This window comes from Cottoperca gobio, chromosome 14 (assembly GCF_900634415.1).
Source record: "Cottoperca gobio chromosome 14, fCotGob3.1, whole genome shotgun sequence".
Taxonomy (NCBI): Eukaryota; Metazoa; Chordata; class Actinopteri; order Perciformes; family Bovichtidae; genus Cottoperca; species Cottoperca gobio.
The window spans coordinates 11,029,985-11,053,262 of NC_041368.1; the positions used below are offsets into that span (position 1 = coordinate 11,029,985).

Here is a 23,278-nt window from a genome sequence, read left to right on the forward strand (position 1 = left end):
CCAAGTCACAAGTATACCATAACTGAATACATCTTACTAAATGTAAAGTCTTTGAATCTACTAATCAGTACTTAAACCATACCAGAGACTCAAGAAAGTTTGTTACATTTATAAAGCACTTTTGTGTTGAAATGAATTAGCGGTACTGAACTTTTACTGCAAAATCTGAGACTTTGTATCTGTAGCCACAAGAGGATGCTGTTGGCTCTTTTATGTCCCATGTGAGCAACGTTGCACTCTGCAACACAAAGGCCACATAGTATACAGTGTAAGAGACTTCCTTATAACTCAATGTGAGGTGAGGATCTATTAGTATTTATATGTACGGTATGGTGTGTGATAATTAACTTACAAACCACCCTTTTTTCTTCATTTAAAAATTACTTGCACAATATTTAAAAATACAATGTCTAATATTATAATTACTTTGAATTGCTGCAGGCTCTGCTAAACCTATGACTATCACTCAGTGTGACTTAGTTGTTCTAATCCAGCCAAAAAATGTTTAGTATGCATTCACTCTTTGTTTGATTTGTCAAAGACAAGCAATTCAGCCAGATGCACACATTAAATCAAAGGGTGGTTTCATTCACTTAGTAGTGTCAGACGTCAGAAACTTAATAGTAGCCCAGTCTTGCTGGACATCTTAATTGTGGGGCACTTAAGAGAGAAAACGATGAGGAAATTATGAAAAGAGGGCAGATGTTGAGGAGCAAAGCAATATAACCATTCCACACAAGATAATTAATACCATAATGACTAACACTAACTGAGGAAAAGGGCTATGTTTGATAAACCCATACCCGATACATTCAACCTGTTTATGTTTTGCAATGATGGAGTCATTTCCAAGTGATATGTCTTTCCGTGTGTTTTTGGACGTAGGCAGATACCCTGGCTTATTACATATGTGAAAGGTCATATTTGTGAGGGGAAATAAAATTGACGAGCAAGTTACATAGCATATAAAATATATCACATCCAGTTAAAGCACGCAAAATAATTATTCCTGGTGGAAGATGCATGTTGCACATTAATTATTTGTGTAAACATACATTCTGATTATAGTATTATTGAAGAACTACATTTATTAGTGCATTATGAAGGTATTTATAATGAATTGTAATGCATTCATAATGTTTCATGACTTCACTCATTAACATACACAATGCTTTCTGATGCACTATATCAACAGTCATAAAACATTACAGATATTATAAGTGTTTCAGGGATACTGTTTAATAGTTATGAACTAAACCAGGGGCGTTACACATAACCACAAGGTCCAATCTGGCTCACGGGATGTCTTTGCTAAGTGTAAAAATACACATTAACTGCAATCTTTCAAGCTATTTCAAATTTGTCCACTAAATGTTTTGTAAGTTGTAATGCGTGTATAATGTGTAAATGATAAACTAATACTATTGTTGAAATTGCACTTATTTTTCTGAAGAAATTTCAGGTTGTTCATAATGTTTTGTAAAAAGATAGTTCATGAAATGTAAACGTTTTCAGAATGAGCGTGTACTTTTTTAGCGCTGAAACAAAGGGGAGAATTGTCGTTATTTATAGGTTATTATTCTATGATTTTACTGGTCCGGCCCACTTGGGCTTCAACTGGGGCTGTATGTGTCCCCTGAACTAAAATGAGTTTGACAGATGACGGATGGGGTATACAATCTGTAGGACTACCTTTATTCACTTCAACAGTCAACTGTAGTAAGGATTCATAGTATGCTACAGCATAATAGTTTTTAAAAGAGTCTATGCTACATCATAAGTGATTACTACGTATGTGGCGTCTTACATAATAATTATTATGCAGAATAGATTATTTTAAATGCATGAAAATATATTGCACCCAAAATGAAACGTTATGATAAAGCATGCATTTTCTATAGATTAATCAATATGTACTTCACTTTATTTATCACATTAAATGATAACTTACGATACTGCAAGGACTATTACAGCATACTGTGTGTCCTCACTACATTTAATTGTTGAAGTCAGTATAGGTGAGTAAATGTAATCATAATGTATTCTAAGCAGTATCAGTCAACCTCTAGTTAATAACTAGTCAAGAGCATCCATAAGACTCTTTTAATTCATTATAGGTTACATCTAAAATGTTTTATGAATGTTGATATGCATCAGAAAGCATTATATGTCAATGAACACAGTCATGAAGGCATTATAATTCATTATGAATGCCTTCATAATGAATTATAGGTGTGGTCTTTATATAAAACGTTACCTTAAAAACAGCAACGTGAACATTATATTTGTTTCTATTCAACACGTGGTAAAATACTTAGAAATGAATTATAAATGTTTGCGAACAGAGATATTGAATTTGCAATAAGTTGCTTTTCCATTTTGGGAGTGGGATTGGTCTCCCCGGGACCCTCTACAAAAGTGTCCACTGGCTGGAGACGTGGCAGCGCCTCCGGTCATATGATTTTAGTTCACACACGAACCCCACCCCGTTATATTTTTTTAAACCTCACTTGTCCGTTATTTTGGTGTGAAACATTTGCCGAGATCTGAAAGCCCTTCGAAATATTCCCTGCATAACTCTGCACAAAAACTAGACACGGATTTTAGTGGCGGTGACCACCCAAAACAGTGCCATTTTTAGACGTTTACTGCTGACGTTTACAGAGGCTTCAAATAGCTTCCGTTTTACACTGGTAGTGATTGGACTATCCTGCACTTACCCTGGGAGCTAACATATTGGGTGAACAAGTCCGACATTCTACACTTCAATGGAGGAACAGCCCAAAGATCGGGCACAAGAAAGGCAATATCACCACCACGGAGAGGACAGACACTCTATTCAACATACAACTTGTCCAAAACATGATCAGAGCCACTTCCAGCGCCAGCATCAGGAAACGCAGACGAAGAAAACAGGTTGGGCCATCCGGAAAAGTGAGCTAACGCTTGCTAGCCTTAGTCAGCTAATGTCAACGAGCCGACTAGCATTTGCTAGCCGTTAACTCCGCCGTGATTGAGAGCTTAGCCTGCTAGCTAGCTATTAATACAAACTATATGCTGTTGCCCTGAATTATTTTAGAAACGTTACAGCGGCCGAGTAGCTAACTGATTAGACCGATAGTCGGTCACTGTCGGACCAGAAACCAAACATTAAGTTAGCTAGTTGGCTAGTTGACGTTGCGTGACAGTTGTCGTTGGTGGTAGTTTGACATATCGGGGATTGACCTTGTGTGCCGGTTTCACCACCCATTTTTCTTTTGCAAATGCAACTAAATAATTTCAGAAAATCCCGCTGGATCACCATGTAGTGTACACGCATGAACCGTTATGTGTACACGACGAGTCGCTTTCAACACTAGTTGGATCTCTATCTTATTCATTTCAGCATGCCTGTGTCCAGTTTAGGAAAGCGAGCCGGCTACACTGGAATGTTCTGAGCTGCCATTTCCTGTCGGCCATGTTAGAATTTCACGGCGAGCTAACGCTATAGTTAACTGGCTAGTATATCATTTTTGCACAACCACGGTATATTTCAGCACCGGCATGTCGTTGGTGTCTTTTATCTACTTGGGTCGCGGGTGTTACGTGGATGTCTTATGACACAGCTAAATACTTTTGATGCCAGGGCGTGTTAATGCCCAACGAGTCGATGGCTAGTTGACATTAGCTAACGTTAGCCAACGTTAGCCATCTCTGACAGGCCTGTTGCATGTTGTCTAGTCAACGTGAAGCCACGCAGCAACTCCATTATGGCCAATTGATAAAGATGCGGGTTGCTGCATATAACATGCACTGTAACTATCGACATTACGTTTGCTGGCATCTATGTTAATGCAAATTCGCAAAAAAGAAAAGAAAAAGGCCTCTGTATAATCATAAGTGAAGCGAGTATGTATGCAGAAGCTTGTGTGTGCTGTGCCCACAGACATGAGGGACAGCACCATTGAGTTTGAAGCCCTACGTTGACGCAGTCGTGCCCATGCCTCTGTGCAATGCATAGACCTATTTGTGGTTCACTGCCACACCAAATGTATGTCGTATATGCTGCTGTGAGCACCCCCTTCACATCTTGCAGCAACTGGTATTTTATTTCGGATCAGATTATCTCTGGTTAACAGTCCAGTATGCACTTGATCGTCGTCAGGTATAATACACCCCCAGAACTGGTAAATACATTAAGCACCAAGCTCAACTTGGAATGTGTAATCTAGGCAACACTATAAACGTTAACTAGCAGTTGCACTTATCTTGTCTGTTTTACTTCTCGGGATAGAAATTGCTGGACAACATAGCTTTCTTAACAACATTGGCTGCTGCAATGATTTATCATAAAAGACTAAAGTTAACTATGAACACTATAAATGGATTGTTATCAAATGTATGGTGCATATTAGAGGTTTGCATTGGACACGCCAGTTTTAAATCAATGCTGATGGCAGAGACAAAGTTTCAATGCCAAATGTGAATGAGGTGGATAATTCATACTTGGCTACATTTTGAATATGAGTATTATAGTAGGTACGGCATCTTAATCATTTTTCAGGTTTTTATGACTTTAGGCAGGTCCTATATTTGTCATTGTTGCTTTACAAGTACTTTACCAAATGTTTGATTTTTGTGGCCCACAAAATCTTTGCATGACTTCTATTTTCTGTAAGTGGGAAGGTCAAATGAATTGACAGAGGGTTGGGGTAGTTTTCTGCAAGCTAGTGGAACAAATTGTTAAGGTGTTGTATGATTTCAGTATAAACTGATTTTGTTTTCATTTTCAGGCAATAAAAAAGTAAACATCAGTGAGGAGGAGGCTGAGAGGAATCCACATCCGTCTGATACTGCTCTTATGTTGCACCCCCCCAACAGCAATGGTAACAGATACACAAGTAATTCAAATGTGAAGCAGAAGTCAACACAAAAGCTGTACACAACTGTTCCAAAAGTGAGCAGCAAAGGACTGGACCATAAAAGAATATGGACCTTAAAAATGACAAGGAAAAGGCTCTGGATTTGAATCATCATGAGGGCCAACCTTTGGATAAGAAAGACTCTATGTTGGTTCAAAATGGCGTTGTAAACTGTGGCTTAATTACAAATGGCTATTCTAGCAAAGACAATGATGGCAGCGGCTCCGAAGGTGGATATACTACTCCGAAGAAACGCAAGGCCAGATGTAACAACGCCAAGAACACTGATAATGTGATAAGAGAAAAGGAGAAAGACATGCAGCAGGGCAACACTACACAAGAGCACGGGGCTTTTAATCTTGAGACAACTGAGAAGGGAGTGACTTCTAGACTTGATGGCTTTAGAGCCGCTCATAAAGTAGAAGCTCAGTCAGCAGCTAAACGAGCTGCTGCGTCAGAGGCTTCAATGGGTGAATCTCAGAGGAAAAACTCTGATGGCAAAACAGTTGGCACTTTCGGTAAAAAGACTGATGAAAGGCACAAAGCCAAGCTTTCCTCACCTTCAAAAGAGGACTCGTGGACTTTGTTCAAGCCCCCTCCAGTATTTCCTGTGGACAATAGCAGTGCAAAAATTGTACCCAAGATCAGTTATGCAAGTAAAGTAAAAGAGAACCTCAACAAAGTAGCTCAAGGTGGAGGAGAGGCACTGCCTCCTCCTGTTAGACTGTCACAGGTCCCTATGTCTGCTATGAAAACTATCACCTCAGCTAGCTTTACTAATGGCCCTGTTTCTGGAAACGGAAACAGCTGCCCATCAGTGGGTACCTTCTTTGCTCCTGCTGCTAGTAGTATTCCACCAGCCCCATCTATCCCAAGTGGCGAGAATGTAGCATCTCCTTTGGAAAGTAACTGTAGCTCTACACCCAGTCCTGTAGATGGAGAAGCATACGAGCTTAGAAAGTGTACTCTTTTAATTTACCCTTTAAATATGCAACCTGTGCTCCCTAGTGCTCGTCACCTCGACCCACCGGCTGCTCAGACAAATCAGAAAGCCCTGGGAGATATCTTCCAGAATCAGTGGGGGCTTTCCTTCATCAATGAGCCCAACTTGGGGCCAGTAGGAGGAGGTGGCCAGGTGCCTGCAGAGGACAAGACTACTGTGGTCACACCTCAAAGCGAGTGTCAGGCTGTTGCAGCCAAGACTGCCCAGCCCTGCTTTGACGTTAGCCCATCTTTCTTAGAGCCTGGCACTTTTGCTCAAGACCCTGAGAAAAGGACTTGTGCCCCTTGCAATGTGTCTAATGCTTGTTTTCCTGCGTGTGTGATGAGGGAGGAGGATATCAAGCTGCAGCCATGTAGCCAGGAAAAGACAAAAGTAGAGGCCAAGGGTGCAGGTTCTGCTGCGTCAGCCCCCAGTAAAGACAACGGTGCTAAGCCTGCTCAGGGCCAGCTAGCCACTGTGTTGTTTGGCTCATCTAAACAACAGGCCCACTCTAAAGACACTGGCAGAAGGTGCAGCTCGGGGTCCTTTGATATTAAAGCTGCTGTCACTTATCACACTAAAGGTAACTATGACTACCCACTGTATTTATCAGATTAATTTGTATATTGTTGAAGTGTAATCCTTAAGATTTATTTCCTGGTGGATTTGGGGACATCGTGGTTGTAACAGTGCTGAGAGTGCCACCAAACTTGCATTGTATTAGTAGACGAAGAAGAAGTCAGACAAAAACATTTTGGAAAGTTAATCTGATTTGAATTCTGTGTACGTTGCAAGTAGTATTCCACATGACTGCAGGGCACTGTACCTTTCTGGGAAGTTAGGTATGCAGCCTGTTGCAACATTTCTTTATCAAACACCTCGATATTGATATTGTAGGGTTGACTATTAGTGCGTTCACAAAATATTTACACAGTGAGATTTTTTGATAAATAATCAATAGTAATGTGGATTTAATGACTAAGTGGGGGAAAGCACATATTAGTACAGCAGAGAATTCTGGTAATTTCAGAATGTGACATCACTTTACTGTAATGCAGCATTTAAAACCAGGAAAAGACAACACTTCTGCGATATTACGGTAACCAAAATCTGTCTAGTCTCATGTCACGACATTGACGATATTGATATATTGCCCAGCCCTGCTATGGCTACTGCAACTTATTCCATTATTGCAAGATTGCCACATTTCTGATGAAGAATCGTTGTTCCCGCTAACCTAAATCATGTTTCGGTGTGGATTAGCTGTAACCTCATACAGCCCTGATTCCACTGTGGGAGAGTGAGAAATAAACAGTAAGGCTGATATTGATGAGATAAAAAAACAAAAGACAAATAGTGAAGCTGGATTACATGCTGCAAAGTTTCCTCTCAATGCACCTGAAAGGCCATTTGAATCTAGTGCGGGAGTGGTGGACTTAAGAATTATACATTTTAAAACCATCAAGTCTTAAGAGTTTTGATGTGCACTATGTATGAAACTATAAATTAAGAAATAATATGTTGCATCAATATTGCATTTTCTGAAAAACATGTTTTGACTAATCAATGCTGAAATAATGTGTTTTTTGTTTTCCTTCAACAGAAATGGAATTCATTTTCAGCTTGCAAAAACAAGGTGAGCTAAATGTGTTGCTCTCACTTCTTCATCTTCTATTCTTTGAAAATGTTTATGCAGTTCAGTTTTCTCAACAAGAATTAGACCTAGAAATGTTAGAACATGTTATAAGAGTGAAAGAAAGAAACACGATTTCCATCATTCATAATGGTGGTAGTCCATGTCTGAAGTTACTTGCATTCATAAATGTGTAGAACCAAGTGCATTGGTGTTTTGACTCCTGGTCCAAATGGTTGTAAATGTAAAAAAACAAAAGGTTTTTATTTATTTTATCGTACCTTTTTATTGTGAGCTCCATTACTTGCTGTCATTGACATTTCAAAACCACGTAGCTTCTGCTGCTCTTGTGTACATCACACACAGTCAACATCGAGGATCCAGACTAAAGTCTATACTTGTTGAATCTTAAGATTGACATCTTATCTATTTCTGTTAAAGGAGTTCTACTTACTCACAATACAACCTTCATATGATTTAAGATAGCCTGTTACTGTGTGCCCATGACAGTCACGTAATGTTTCTTTCTTTTTATTACAATCAAACTATTAGTCTGCATGTACACCTATTGACTGACTTTTAGTTCATAAACAGTGGTAACCTGATTAGAAATATATACTGAAACTTGTTTAGTTAACTCCTTGCTATAAATCTACACAAATACAATTGTTGTATGGCAGCATGTGCCCAGAGGCTGCATGCCTTCAGCGAGCCCCTCGGGGACAGATAGCTGAATATCATAGACAAACATCACATGACGGTTAAACCTTGAAGGATAAAAGGCCACATTTTGTGTTATTACTAAAGAGCATAAACATAAGCAACCCAAGGTAATCACTTACAGAGACACTGTTAAAATAACTGGCATTCTGCTGCTGTACAGTCCTCTGGTGCTGCAGTCCTGCCAGCTGGCCGGTGGAATGCTGCAGTTAACCGTCTGTTGAGGCTACGTTAGCTTAATATTCAAACACAAGTTATTGCCATTATCACTAGGGCTGGGTTTTGTTTGAAACTTCTTAATACTCGTGCCAATAGTTCAGTTTCTTTGCCAATAGCAAAACGCTACCTTTGATACTTCACTTGGAGAAATATATAGTACAGTTATACAGTTTTTTATTTAGCAAAAGAAGCCAAAGTTCTAAAATGTTAAGTGAAGTAGAATCATTTGATACTCAATTTAAAGTTCAGGCTGCTGGGGGGCCCGTCGAGCATTTTCTAGCACACAATAAAAATTAATTGATATTCAATGGGAATTTTTACATTTTTTAAACATCATTATTTGTTTAAAAGAAAGATCCAGGCTAATCTCAGAATGTCCAAAGAAAATCCTAGAATCCTGAATCGGATCAAAAGTTAAGCAAAATTAGGATAAATCTGCTCCCATAAATGATCTATAAGAGCTTAAATATGCTATTCATTTTGTCCCTGGTAGTAGCAGTTTGTTTTTTGGTTAATGTTTATGAATCATTTCAACATTTGAGTGATGGCTTGATGAAAGAGGTCCCAGCTCTGTTCAATGTTGTACCGTCTTTTTCAAATGTTACCAAAGCATTTACAACTTCAATGCAGGTGCAGCTATTCAATGCATTAAAATATCTTAAATGATGGCACATAGGCCTAGTGTCCATCATTGTGCCGAGTTGATTTAGTTATTAATAAGTTAAGTTTATAAGAGAAGAAAGCAGAGTTGAGGCCTTTTTTTGAATGTTTATTCAATTTTATCTGATAAATATTATTATTATAGTGTTTGCTTATCAACTGGCCTTGTTCTCCTGTCATTATGCTAAAGTGTATCCCTGAACTAACCCTTTGCCCTCCTTCTCCCCCCTCTGCTGTAGATCCAAAAAGAGTAGTGGTTTATGATGAGACCAAGGATGGACCTGATCAATGAGGTAGATGCTCTACAGTACTTACCTTCTTCTCTTCTGGGTGCTGCGATTATCTACCTTGGGAGTCCTCAATCCTGTTGGACAGATAAAGTGACAACTGTGAAAACATTGATAGTTTAGCATGACAGATTTTCCTTGGAATCTCCGGTGGAATAACGGACTTCTTTAGGGGCATCAGACAAACACACACACTCTGGAGGGACGTTAGAGAAGTTGATCGGTGCCTCTCCAACACGATAAATGAGACTTTGGAGCTGTGATGGTTGTTTGTCTCATGGCTCTTAAAGGATGATGTTCGGGAGTTCAACAAAGGAAGGTGTCATGGATTGCACCTCCCTAAGCCTTTATCCTGTTGAACTGCGGCAGCCGTCAGTCTGACTATGGGATGCCTCAGTCATTTTCTTTCTTCACGCATTCAAATGAGTTCATTGTAGATATGTTAGACGTTATACATACACATCTGTGTGCAAACTTGAATTCATCGTGGAAGAAAAGGAGAACACACTTTTCAAAGAATGCCTTTAAGTTTTGGAGTTCAGACCTTTGGAGTTAAACAGTAAGTTAAGTGGAAGCTCATAGGTGAGGCCCCATCCAGGAAGGGAGAACCTTGTCTTAAGTCCTTTTTTTAGAAAAATCAGCCCAGAAATTTTAAACGATTGTTTTTTTTTCTTTTCTACTGTTTTGTCGCCATAACATTAATGTGTTATCTGCCCTGCAGTATGCCCAAGAGCACAGGTACAAAAGTGCCCAATTTGAAGGAAAGCGACGCCCCTTCATATTTTTGTTTATTACAGCTAGAGATTTTATAATCAGGTCTCCGTTAAAGGCAAAATCTTTTCATTTTAAAGCTTTTCGTACATTTCATGCAGATTGATATGAAGTCAGTGCAGACTATTCTTAAATTCAGATTCATGTATGTGACAAAATGTTAAGCAAGAGGCATTGCTCCCAATAAGGTCTTCTGCGTTTTGGGCTATTTGTTCAGCAGCAAGACTCAGGATGTCCATGCAGATTATTTTGCCTGCATTTCCTTCTATGTAAAAACTGTTCAATTCCTCTTGTCAAAGGAACATGTGTTGCATTTTACGACTGATTTTTGTTTTTGGTCGTACTTTTCTGTCTTATGGCATTGTATTTCCTGCATGTTTACTGGTGGAAATGAATGACTGTTCATCGCCATGCAAAGATAACAGTAACACAACAATTGCAATACTAATCTAGGTTCCCCCCCCGACTAGCCACTTTCTCAAACAGTGTTCAAATGTGAAGATGAGTTGTACTGTTCTGTTCTGTTTTTGTTGTTTAACATTTTACATTTGCAAACCAGTGTGCAATAACACCATGTGATCCATACAATGTGTGAAATGGGTTATATGGAGCTACGAAATCATCACCCAAGATGCTGGTGTGGTTTGTTCTAAAATGTTTAAGGTGCGTTTTCAGTTTGTTGCACAAATCCTTAAGTGATTTTTGCTAAAGAGCTCACGTTGAAAGATCTAATTAAGTCTAGGGAGCCCAAATTTGCTAACTGCTAACTGGCCAGCTGTGACATCACTTTCATCACCATCTCCAAATCAGGATTGGTTTATTCAACATAACGAAGGAACTGTCCGGGTTTCTTTTCTCTAGAAGATATGATTTGGTTAATGTGTGGATTAATAGCACTTTATGTAAACTAATTGCTTTTATCTTTGAATTACTAGAGATCTATATGTACTGACGAGAAATACTCCTTGAAAGAATGGCTCTGGGCTGTTACTTTTCAGAAAAAACAAACAGAATTATTAAATGTAACTCAGGTAGTGTTGATAAAGCCATGACTATGTTAAATATTGTTTTTTGCCAAATGGCCCCTGTCATGTAATGTTCTCAAATTGGAAATGTTGAATTGGAGTCCTATTATATAGAGTCTCATATGATGTGTGACAAAACACCAAATACTTTTGAGGAAAACTGTTGTGGCATGCAAGGTGCTGTCATTGTCATTTGGGGCTCTAAAAATACAAGTTTTCCTGTTTTATTTCCCCTTTAAAAAAAAAAAAAAAAAAAAAAAAGCACATTGCTCCATGCGCTGTTTTCTATGTATACTAGACTGTAAACTTGCAATCTTTGATGGTTCATTTTCTCCCTTGTGTGTTCATAGTGAAGCACCTCTTGATTTATTATTGCTGAACATCAGTCGTGTTTCTACGTGTAGCTACAATCTGGGTATGAGCTTTCAAGTACACTTCTTTTCCACTGTGTCCTGATTAGGCAGCGCTGCAGCTTGTACTCGTATGCAGAGAGGAAAGTCGTCACCGCAGCCAGTTGTCTTGACATTTAACTTCCATGTCTAATCTCAGTCGGCTCTCTGGTATTTAAAACAATTTGTTTTTTTGGCTTCCAGTGTACGGTGTGTGTGATGGATGAGCGCATCATCAGATGCTGCCCTCTGAATAAGAACAATTGTGTTGGATCCGGTGTATGCGGAAGCAAGGGCATGTTAAGGAGATGTTGCCCATTAGCATTTAGACTTGTGTGTTTTTTTTTTTGTTTTTTTTTCTGTGCTTGTGGAAATTAACTTTCAATCCGGCAAAATGTTACTCAAAACTCGCAATTTAATTTCTTCTGATTGTCCATAATCCATCGACAAAGTGACATCAGGTTCCGATATGGTAGATGCCAAATTGTTCAGGCTGAAAGCATTATTCTCCACGGACAGTGATGCATCTATAGGCTTCTAAATGTAAAACAGGGTGATCAAAATGAGTAGTCTGTAATGTTACTGTAGTCTTACGACCTTCTTCAAAAAAAATAAAAATAAAAATACTGTCTTGCTTTTTGAGAGGATGGTCCTGTACGGGGAAATCAGAGAATCTCCCATCCTCCATCCCAAGGATCCTTTTTATATAAGCACTTAATACAGCAAAAAGGCTATGTTGAATATGCATTTATATAGATGGAACTATTATTTAGCATTGTAGCCTGAAAACCAAAAACAGGTTCTTGAAGCTGAGTAGATGGTTAATCAGTGTTGGGGGCGGGGGTGAGTGAGTGTTGGTGTGTTGAGAAAGTAAAGCCTGATCATGTGGAGTTTATATCTTCGTCCCCTCAGGATGTGCAATCACCTCAAGGACGCTGATGCAGGCTTCCAGGTTGTGAGTGACGAGTTTGGCCTCGTTGTTTTGTGGGTGTGTGCATAGCGAGTTCTTCCTATTATATGCAAGTTCCTCGTATATTTCTAAATCCCCCCCCCTCCCCCTCCACCTTGTTGTTTCATGTTCAGGTGCCTGTGTAAAAAATAATAATATACTTTTACAGCAATTTTGATTGTTTAAAATCTGCTTCCAGCATATATCCGTGCCATTTCTTTTTTTTTTTTTTTTTTGTAACATTTGCAAATGCTGTTTTTAAGTTTTCTTCCAGCTAATCCTATAACTTCTTCTTTTGAGCGACATGGACGCAGCTGAAAGCAATGAGAATTTTTTTTTTGTGTTTTGTAGGTTTTGAAATTGTCATGGCTTGTGTTCAGAATTGTGTGACCTAAAGCCAAAATCAGTTCGAATGGGACGGATGACAACTGCTTGCTGCCGTATACTCATGCCAGTCCATCGTCGAGTTAATGTCTGAAGTAGCACATAATTCATTTGAACTGATTTAACAAATTAATGTTTTAACATGTGTTTTAAAAAAAGGTTTTATTTTTGAGTTAGAATCTAATTTATCCATAGATGCACAAGTAGGATGAGACTAAAAGGAATAAATGATACAGAAAATCAAAATGTCTCATTTTTTGTGAGTTTTAGATGATTTAGTTGCTGATAAAGGCTGATGTAGACCTAGTTTCCCCCCACAATAGCACCAATGTTAATATATTTGAACTCTTCCAGCTGATTTTCTACAAATTACTTTAACTCATTTCTTCAAATAGTTGTGATGGAGTGATCAAAACTCGCTGCATCCCAGAGGGTCTCGTAATATATTTTTTATTTGTAGTGATGTTGATCATGTTGTGAGGGGGAGTGAGGTATTAACAACTCTGAAATCTGCTTTCGCCAAAGGTACACGACTCAGATATTCAGCTAGTGAATGGCAAGCGCACAGACGGGGGACATTAGTTGATGTCATAGCCGGCATCCTGACATCGTGCTGGGTTTGGAGGCGTTTTCAGTGACAGAGAGAAGGCACTACTGTAGCAGCTGAATGTCACTTTGAGCGTGTTGTTATACGGTGTGAGAGAAGAGCAATCTTCAAAAGATAAAACAAATACCGAAAGTGCTGCTTCTTCATCCAGTAATCAATCGTCTGTAATGGGAAATGCTGGACTTTGGTGTTTGTGCTCCACTTAAAAACTGTCCCTCCTTTTAAACTCATTGCCTCTTGTGGAAATGTTTTAATTTAGGGGGCTTTTTTGTTTTATTCAATAATACCTGAGAGGTACAGTGTTTATGATTCCACACATGATGAATACATAAAAAAATAAATAAAGGGCAACATGTGTCTTTACAAGGTTCAGTCATGAAAAGAGGCGGTATATTGCGCCGAGTCATCTTTTTGTTTCTCTGTCATCTCAAATGGCTGTTGTGCTTGATGATTTTGATCTGCTGCTCTTTTATCACTTGTACATCTCTTGCCCCCCCCCTAAAAGATGAGGCAACAGCATTTCTTTCTCAAATGTCTTACAGGTTGACATTTTTAAGTGAGCAGTCAGATGATTTTTATGTTTGGAATTTAACAAATGTGTCACATTAAAGTGTCACATTACAATGTATTTTTTTTTGTTTTGTTTTTTAAGCATGATAACCCTCAAATTCCGAACAATGTAATAGAGTCGATATTAAAAAAAAAAAAAATAAAACTTCCAGTGTTCACAATTTTAGTTTCCATTAAAATGTCAAATTTTCATAAAGAATACTGTGTTTTGTGTGTGTTGTGCATTTCTGCTGTTCTGATTCTGTTCACATATTGCAAACTGACTACATATTGGCTCGTTTACCATGACATGTCAACTTCATCACGTGCAATATTACACGTTCAAGAAAACTTGTGACTCTCGTCAAGATCACATAATATATCAGCTGATTCAAACATCCCGCCACAGTTAACCAATACGTTTACTTATCTACAATTACTGTGTTTCTAATACTAGTCTATCTAATGTTTAAGCTACTTTCTGTTTCTACGTACTTTTATTTTAGAGCTTTAGTTACTTAACTCATTCATATTTTTTATACAATGATCACCTTTTAATTTATGTCAATTATTTAGTCTGGTTTATTTGGTTTAAAAATAGGATGACAGTTCATCAACTAAGTTGTTTTCCACTTCTGTGCACTTTTATCTATGATAAATATGTAAAGTATGAAAAATAATATAACAAACAGCAGGGATGCTGATCATTGTGTCTCGTGGAGGAAAGTGTTTTAAGTTATGTGGGAGTATATTCTCTAACAGCAAAATGTCAGTGACTCAAAACAGAGTTAACCATCCGGTTTTTTATTAGATTTAAAAAAATAAAAATAAAGTTTTTGCAACTTATTTAAAAGTTAGATTTAACTAATCTTTTTGGTGCCCAACACCAAAAACTCAAACAAATTGGAGGTTTACTTGGATGTGCAGACATCTGTTTCTTGGAAGTGCTCTTTGCTTTGACAGCATATGTTAGGAAATGTTCCTGCTTCGTGATAGATGTGTTCACACACAGTCACTTTGTGTTCACACAGGCTGCTGGAGCAGGGACAGCATTTTTGGAAGCCATGTGGTCATAATGAGCTTGATGAAAAGGCCTGAGCGCTGCTGTGCCATCAGTGAGCAGAGGTGCTGATTGTTGATCAAAGACGCCCCCTTGTGGAAGATTAGTCACATTGACTGAGTCACTACTAAACTACAGAGATGAGACTTTAATCACTTTCTGTTGGATTTCATGAGCAGATGATGTATAACTCAACTCAGATTTACAAATGCTTCAAGTCTTCAAAAAGTTACTAATTCTGGAGTTTTAAACTTTCTTTTTCTTTTTTCTGTAGTAATCATGAATAAATTAGCTGTAAAAATTAGTATTTAGTTTTAACCTCAACCTTAACTTTTACATGTAACATGTAGATATTTCTTAATATATTTGTAATATAAATGAATCATTTATCATTTATTATGTTGGATGAAGTACTCAAATATTTTACTAAAGTAAAAGTTAAAATATTCTGTTACAAGTAAGAGTCCTGCATTCAAAATGTGACTTAAGTACAATTACAAAAGTATCAGCATTAAAATATACCTAATGTAAAAATACACATATTGTATTATATTATATATTATAATTATTGATGCATTATTGTGTTCATCACATAGCTTATTTATTTTGTATATACAGTGTGTATATATATATACAGTGTATATATATATATATATATATATATACAGTGTATATATATATATATATATATATATATATATATATATATATATATATATAAAGTAAAGTACAAGTACCTCAAAACCGTACCTATTTATTTGTTTCTAGGTGGGTTTTTTTGCCACTGGTGTAAATCTTAGAGTTGTTTGATTACTGAGGACTCTGTGAGCGGTTGACACTGTAGGGGGCGTATTTTCACCACAAACACACACATACACACATTTCACTCTTTCCATGGAATTGAACCGGTGTTTACCACCACCCTCTCATTTTTACCTTGATTACGCTGCAGTTCAGGGATGCCACGTAATGTCACTCCAGGACTGCTGCAAAAGGAGGAGCACAGGGTGACCCCTTTTGGCAAAGAAAAATAAAAGGTGACAAGGAAAGAAAAAAATGTTCTTTCCTACCAGAAGTCAAAAGTGTATCACCAGAGAAGAGACTTCACCTGATCAGGCCAGGACTTCTGCTCCAGCACCAATATCAGACGTTTCATTTATAATAACACTCTTATTCCACTATATCATTTAGCTTTTAAAAAAGTGATTTCAATATGACCAGCAAGCTATTTAGTTTCTCCTGTCAGTGAAAATGACATCATGGAAACCTTAAAAAGGTTTTCAATTCGCAATGTCAGCAGAAATAATAACAACAGCAGCTGTGACACGAGGCTGGTGTTGTTTTCAACTTGTGAGTCTGTGTGTGTGTGTGTGTGTGTGTGTGTGTGTGTGTGTGTGTGTGTGTGTGTGTGTGTGTGTGTGTGTGTGTGTGTCATCAGGGCAACATGTACTCCTGGAGACACCGACTGAACTACGCAGGAGGTTTCGAATAGTTTGCCAGGTGTTGATATTTCTGTCCGTCCGTCTGTCTGTCCGTATGTCCGTGGACAGATTTTGTCACAGATTTTGTCACAGATTTTGTCACCATGGTAGCGTCACCATGGTAGCGTCACCATGGTAGCGTCACCATGGTAGCGTCACAACTGTGCAAGATGTAGTCATGAAACTTTCCAGATGGTTAGTTGAGATCAAATGAAGGTCAAATTGAAGATGGAAGTTGTCAGAGCAAGGGGGGTGGGAAGTGGGGAAGCGGCCATTGCCCCAAATTACTTTTGATATTTAAACTTTTAAAAATGATTTTAAAACTATTTGTTAAACCCTGCGAGTGTTATATTATAACATTATTAGATTGTTATTACTTATGTATCAATGAGTAAGGAATGTTACTGTTGTAGCTGGTTGAGGTGGAGTTATTCCAAAGGGTCACAAGATAATAATAATAATAATAATAATAATAATAATAATAATAATAATATATTCTTTTGCATTTTTGTAAAATATGTTTTGATATGTTTTCCTCATTGAGCATTATTAGTTATTTAAATGAAACCACTTGATGAGTTCAGAGGGGAAATTACTGCTAAGAACTCATAGACATCTGAAACGTGACAAGAGGCCCCACTGGTTCAAACATTACATTGTATTTTATAAGCTTATTGTGCTTTTTATGTAAAACGATAATCTGAAACTTAGGTACAGCAGTCGAGTGAATGTACTTAGTTGCTTTCCACCACTGGTCTTGTTGCCATCATGTAAACAACTGAAGCAACGTGCACAGTGAAACATTAAAGAAGATTCTCCAAAACAACAAAAAGTGAGGCTTAATGATGAAGGAGACATTTTCTATGTATAAGTAATTATGTGACAAATGAGGCAAAATCTCAAACATACCAGACAACAGTCAATAAATTCTATCAAACTAATTCTTGTTTTGACCCACAGGATGAAGGATCTTATTGGTATTCTGCATGAATGGGGCTTTTTCAAATTGATCCTCTCTGTGGCCCAGAATGTAAGATGTGAACTGATCGGCCGGTTCCTCTGAAAGACGTGTGTAATTGTGCGTTTAATAATCAAGCCTCATGTTTGTGTGACATTGTTCAATAATCCATGGTCTTATTCTTCTGTCGCTTTTGGTTATGATTTATGAGTCACAACTGAGGAAATGTGATGTATGACATTCCTCACTTGTTCAGGTCAAGAACTGTCTCATAGAAGAGATTCTATTGAAAGCCCTCCGCATGCTGTTCACTCTGGACAAGGACAGAAACCAGGTGCAATGTATCATCCCAGTGCATCTCCTGCTTTCTGGGGTGAATATATCAGCTGTGACCAGGCAGTCCCTGACATTTAGCAGTCTGTGATGATCACCATAAACCTTACATCATCAAATGTCATACTGAAGTACTTGCCAGACTATGCATCTGATCTAATGTACATCATGGTTCAGAGAAGAAATACTGCAGGCCCAGTCCAAATGTTCACCCTAACCCTTAAAACACTGAACCCTCACACACTTTAATTAACACCCACTGTGTGCTTAGTGACAGTGTGTGAGTGCAGGAAGGTACAGGGGCTCAGAATGCTTTAATGGGACAGCTGCCCCCTCACATTTGTATATGTTATGAGGCAGCTACACACACACACATATGGAATATTATTTTTGGAATAAAGTGTAATAGACAATTTCTCATCAGTGAGATTCATGTGCATCTAAGCGTGTCGACCTCTGCACTGATTTCAGAGGATGATACTGTTGGCTACCTACTAAGATGTCACCTTGAGTATGAAAACATTCTGCAGGTAGAAAATGAGCTACTTGGAGGACTTTGAGAATCTATTTGAAGAAGACTAAGACTCTACAGCCATGGAAAACACAGTGGCAATGCTAACATGCTGATGTTAAGCAGGTAACACCATCCTAGTGTAGCCTGTTAGCATGCTAATGATTAGCGCTACAGACAAGAACAGCTAATGAAGTCCTTCGTTTTACAGGTCATAGGCACTGGATGAAGTCACCAAAAACCTTAGAATTGATCTTCTAGGGACTTTGAATATCTTTTAGCAATATGAGAATATCCTTTTATCCTATTTCAGTCTGGACCAGTGGACCGACCGACATTCGTAGAGCTAAAAGATAAAACCTATTTTTCTCCTTTACATACAGACTACTAAGCACAATCTTAGAAAAGTCTAAGAAACAATAAGTAGGTGATAAGGGAAAAAAGGGAGGTGGACGATTGTTGTTTGGTTTTGCATTTCGAGAATACAGTCAAAATGTCTACAGTAAAGATGAAATGTCGAAAATACGGTTGAACCTTCAGTAAATGTGCCAGACATAAGAAAACATCAATCAGACAAGGAAGGTTTTCTTTTGCATTTCAGGAATAAAGTGGAAATGGTGAGAATAATGTTAGGAATAAAGTCAATTATATGGAAGCACATATATATATATATATATATATATACTGAAACTTGGATGTTATTCTTGAAATACAATATAAATAAGATCTAAGTAAAAAAAACACCCAAAAATGATGACACCCTAGTAGCTTTGGACAAACCACAAACTGTTGGAGGAGGCTTGTGATACATATGTCCTGTCATCATCCATCAACAAAACTGTCCGTATATTTAGACTCAGTGGTCTCAGAAACATACAGTAAGTCTCTGGTTCTTGTCTTTTCTATTCACAAACATCACTTATTTATACTCAGCCTCTATGTATGGAATCCCACAAGACCCATCATTCATTTCCTGTTTACTTGCACTCCTCTGTGCCCATTCTGCTCGACACTTGTTCCTCAGAGAAGGGAAGATAGAGTGAGTTACAAAAGACTGGAAATCCATATATGCAGCAGGCACTGTGACACATGTCACGTTGTCTCTCCAGCACTAAAGAGATCCAGATTTTGATTATTAATATACAGCCAGACACGACACAGTCTGGCTGTGGTACTGCAGCTGAACATATATAAAGCACGATGAAACAGTGTGCCCACAGTGGAGCGTCCACATGATCTCAACAGTGAGGCCACCAGTGTCGCCTGAACACTGTAAGGAAAGTGCAGCTGGCCTGCTGATGATTTCTTTTGGGTCATCAGTAATATTCTCTCAGCAAACTGCAGCATATTGTTTGCTGCAAGGTGGAATTAAGCTTTGTGTGCTGGTGGGCTGCTGTGGAGGAAGAGGAGGGGGAGGGGGGGAATTTTGTGTGATATGGGCCATTGACTGCTTTTCCATAGCTCAGGAACAATAATGAGATTTTTTTTCTTTCCAGAATATCAGTGCCGCCATTCAGCGCACTGATTGTGTTTATGAAATTGTGCATACATCTCTCAATGCTGGAGCAGGGGAAGGGAAAGCTATTTTCAAAACATTAGCAAATTGTTTTCTGTTATTGTGCAGAGATTGATAAGAGTATGGGTTGTCTAAACACACACACACACACACACACACACACACACACACACACACACACACACACACACACACACACACACACACACACACACAAGCTTGCTGCTATGGTTTGGAGTTGCCTATTGCTCTTCCCATCCTCAAAACAAGAGAAACCTACTTAAACATCTATAAACTGTATCACCTTTCCTTCAGACTGCCATTAAACTCTAACTACAGTAAATCCAATTGTTTCTTTGCACTAGTTAAGATATATTTCTGCTGTAGAAATATATTTGGAGTTACAGTTTATGTGGTAGTTTTTTTATTTTATTCATATGCATGCGCCATGTATTTGAGGTATTACTGCATTACTGTGGTGCTTATGAAATTTCCCTGATGATATATAAAAATGAGCTGGAGTTTGACCTTGAATCTCTGCCGTATTTATCACCAGCAGAGATTGTGTCAAATTACTTGAGATTTCACACAAATCACCTTTTACCTGATGAAAGGTCGTGTTAACCCATGGAAATGCTTTTGTTCCCTCTCATGGTAGGTGACGGATCTCATTAGCGTTCGCAGTGACTTTACAGGAAGTGAAACTGACTTTCTGAGCGTCTTTTTATTGCGTTGGAAAAAGCATGGTAATGTTTGTAACAGAAATGATGATGTATTACACTGGATTATGTGCTGTGATATGTCTCTTACCTGACAGAGGTGTCAATTAAATTTCCGAGCCCATTTCCCTGACTTCAGAATCAGAATCAGAAATACTTAATTTATCCCGCGGAGTCACAGCTGCTCCATTATTTAGAACATAATAAAATAAAATAATTTCTATAAACTTAAAGAAGTCAAAGTAAAAATGTGCACATTGTACTACAATATATGACAATAATAAATGTGTAAAGAATATGCACATTACAATATATTCAGCAGTGTAATAATACTAATAATGATATTAATGCTGAAAACAAGTTTATTGCTTGAAATGTTTCTTGGGCTTAAATTTACAACAAATCCTTGAAAGCCGTTCTTTTTTTAAACATCATTGCAAATAGTACTGCAGGCTGTGTGCCATTTAGAGAAGGAAGTCAGTGTGTTGGGACTGTTTTATAACGGGAAACACTGTGACGTGTTGTCAGAATGTGTAAGTGACGCATACTCTCTCTGTTCTACTAAAATAATATTAGATTTAGCACACCTCTTGACCTGTTGGCAATAAACAGTCATTCCACCTACACGTTCATCTCTCATTAATCTAATGGCAGTCATAATAGTTTTTGGGATGCGTCCGCACAGGGAGGACAGGAAATCTCACTGGAGGTATATTTTTTCCCATAGTAGAAAGTACAGGCTGTAAAGTGAGCTTTAAAAGCCAGAAATGTGCAGGACACCCAGCCAAGTAATCATTAATCCATTGGTAATGATCCCATCAACACCATCACCCCACCCCTTGGCATTTACTTAGTTTTTTTTCGCTCTGTCCTCCAGTAATAATTGACACTCTTACCTGCTTCTACAGTCTGTTGCTCACTAGTTTGCTCCAAGGCGGCTATTGATTCTGGAGCATCGGATCCATGAAGACAATGATGATGAACAATGAACAGACAGCTGCATCCTTTGTGATCTGGGCCAAAAGCGATGGCCTTTGTAAGCATGTAATGCCTCATCTGGTGGATAATACGAGAGAAAAGAGGACATTTTCTGAGTCAGTTAGCTCATGTCCTCCTCTGCTTCTCATGCATTTGGCTACATGCAGCTGTAAAGTCTAAACATTGAAGCTATAATTACTTTGATTCTAAGTGTATGTTTCTTTTCTGGAAGAAAGTGAGTCACCGGTCTGCATTCGGCTCTGCAAAGTAGTTTAAATCTTATTTCCATGATAAGCATTATGCTAAACTTGTGCGTGATGAAATATAGAATAAACTAAATATTATAGTAGGAAAACATCTACATGTTAATGATGAATACTCGTCTTTGTCAAATATTCACCATGTGGAACGACAATTTGCTTATTTTTAGACCTCACATTAAATCATATTCAGCATAATTTATAAGAGGGGAATAATTAAACAACAAAGTAATGGGATTACAGTTATCGCATCCCTTGGCGTTTATTCAAAAAATATGTAAATCCTGGTCATATAAAACCTCGTTTTAATTTATTAACGTCATCTACAGCTAATTCCTTTTATCTACAATCTATCAATACGCTTTAATCGGTAGAAAATAAAGCTTCAGTAATCTATTGTTTTTATGTTTCCACGTTCAGGATTATCTCAAAGTGTTAGTCAGTTTGACAGATTCCTCTCTTACATAATGAAAAGGCTATACAAGCTCAATAACAATTCCTAAAAAATAAATGAAGGTAAGATTAGGACACAATAAAAATTCAATCTTCTGAGAAACTCAATAGTCTCCCACAGCACGCTGCTGTTTGTCTCTTATCGCCACCTTCTCAAAAACAATCCAGGGACCCGTTTTACATATGAAGCTGTCCGCGTTCTCGCCTTCAGACTATTTGCCATTCCCAGAAGGTCATTTGGTTAATGCACATTTGAGTTTTCATGGACTCTTAACTAGTTTTTAATCAGCAATTATTAGTGAATTGGAAGGCTGTGCAGGCGCATGCCTCTCTGTTGGCGGGAGAGTGGCCATCAATGTCACGTCAATTTCCATGCCAAAGGCTACATTAGGCCTGGAGTCTGGGAGGAAACAGCCACCTGAGTGCCTCGTCTCCCCATCCACAGCAGTCTTCCCATCAACTATTGACTCTATTACACAGCTCTGTCAAAAAGATTTTCCGCTTCAAAAGAGGAGCAACCATTACATGGCTGTGCAGGGAGATAATTTAGTGATGCACATAAAATTAAGTGCATATCCATTGAACATTGCTCATTATTGCACTTGAATTCCTACAATGCCAAGCTTCTGTGAGGATCCTGGACGCTTCCCAACTTCTCATTCATTTTCAAGGTATGAACGCAGCTTGATTATTTAGGCTGATGTACTGTATAAATACCTGTCATTTTCATCTATAGCTAACCTATCTGTAATTGGCAATTAAACATGCCAGCATCTCAGTCTAGCTCTTAATTACCGTTAATAAATGCTGCGGGGCCCTGAGGTATCCTCTCAGGCTGGAGGATGGGGGTTGTGAGTCTCCTGCAGCAGCACCACATCCCTGCATGAATATGCATGGCAGCCAGGTATTCTTCAGCTCTGTCCTCTGCTTTGC

At 38.2% G+C, this 23,278-nt stretch overlaps 1 protein-coding gene across 1 annotated transcript; it reads left to right on the plus strand.

Moving 5' to 3' along the window:
- Positions 1 to 2,467: 2,467 nt before the first annotated feature.
- Positions 2,468 to 13,166, plus strand: nufip2 (nuclear FMR1 interacting protein 2). Its single transcript, XM_029447799.1, is given in 5 exon segments — positions 2,468 to 2,934; positions 4,773 to 4,958; positions 4,961 to 6,466; positions 7,487 to 7,519; positions 9,355 to 13,166. Coding segments are annotated over 5 exon segments (1,944 nt in total). The 5' UTR covers positions 2,468 to 2,768; the 3' UTR covers positions 9,408 to 13,166.
- The last annotated feature ends 10,112 nt before the right edge of the window (positions 13,167 to 23,278 follow it).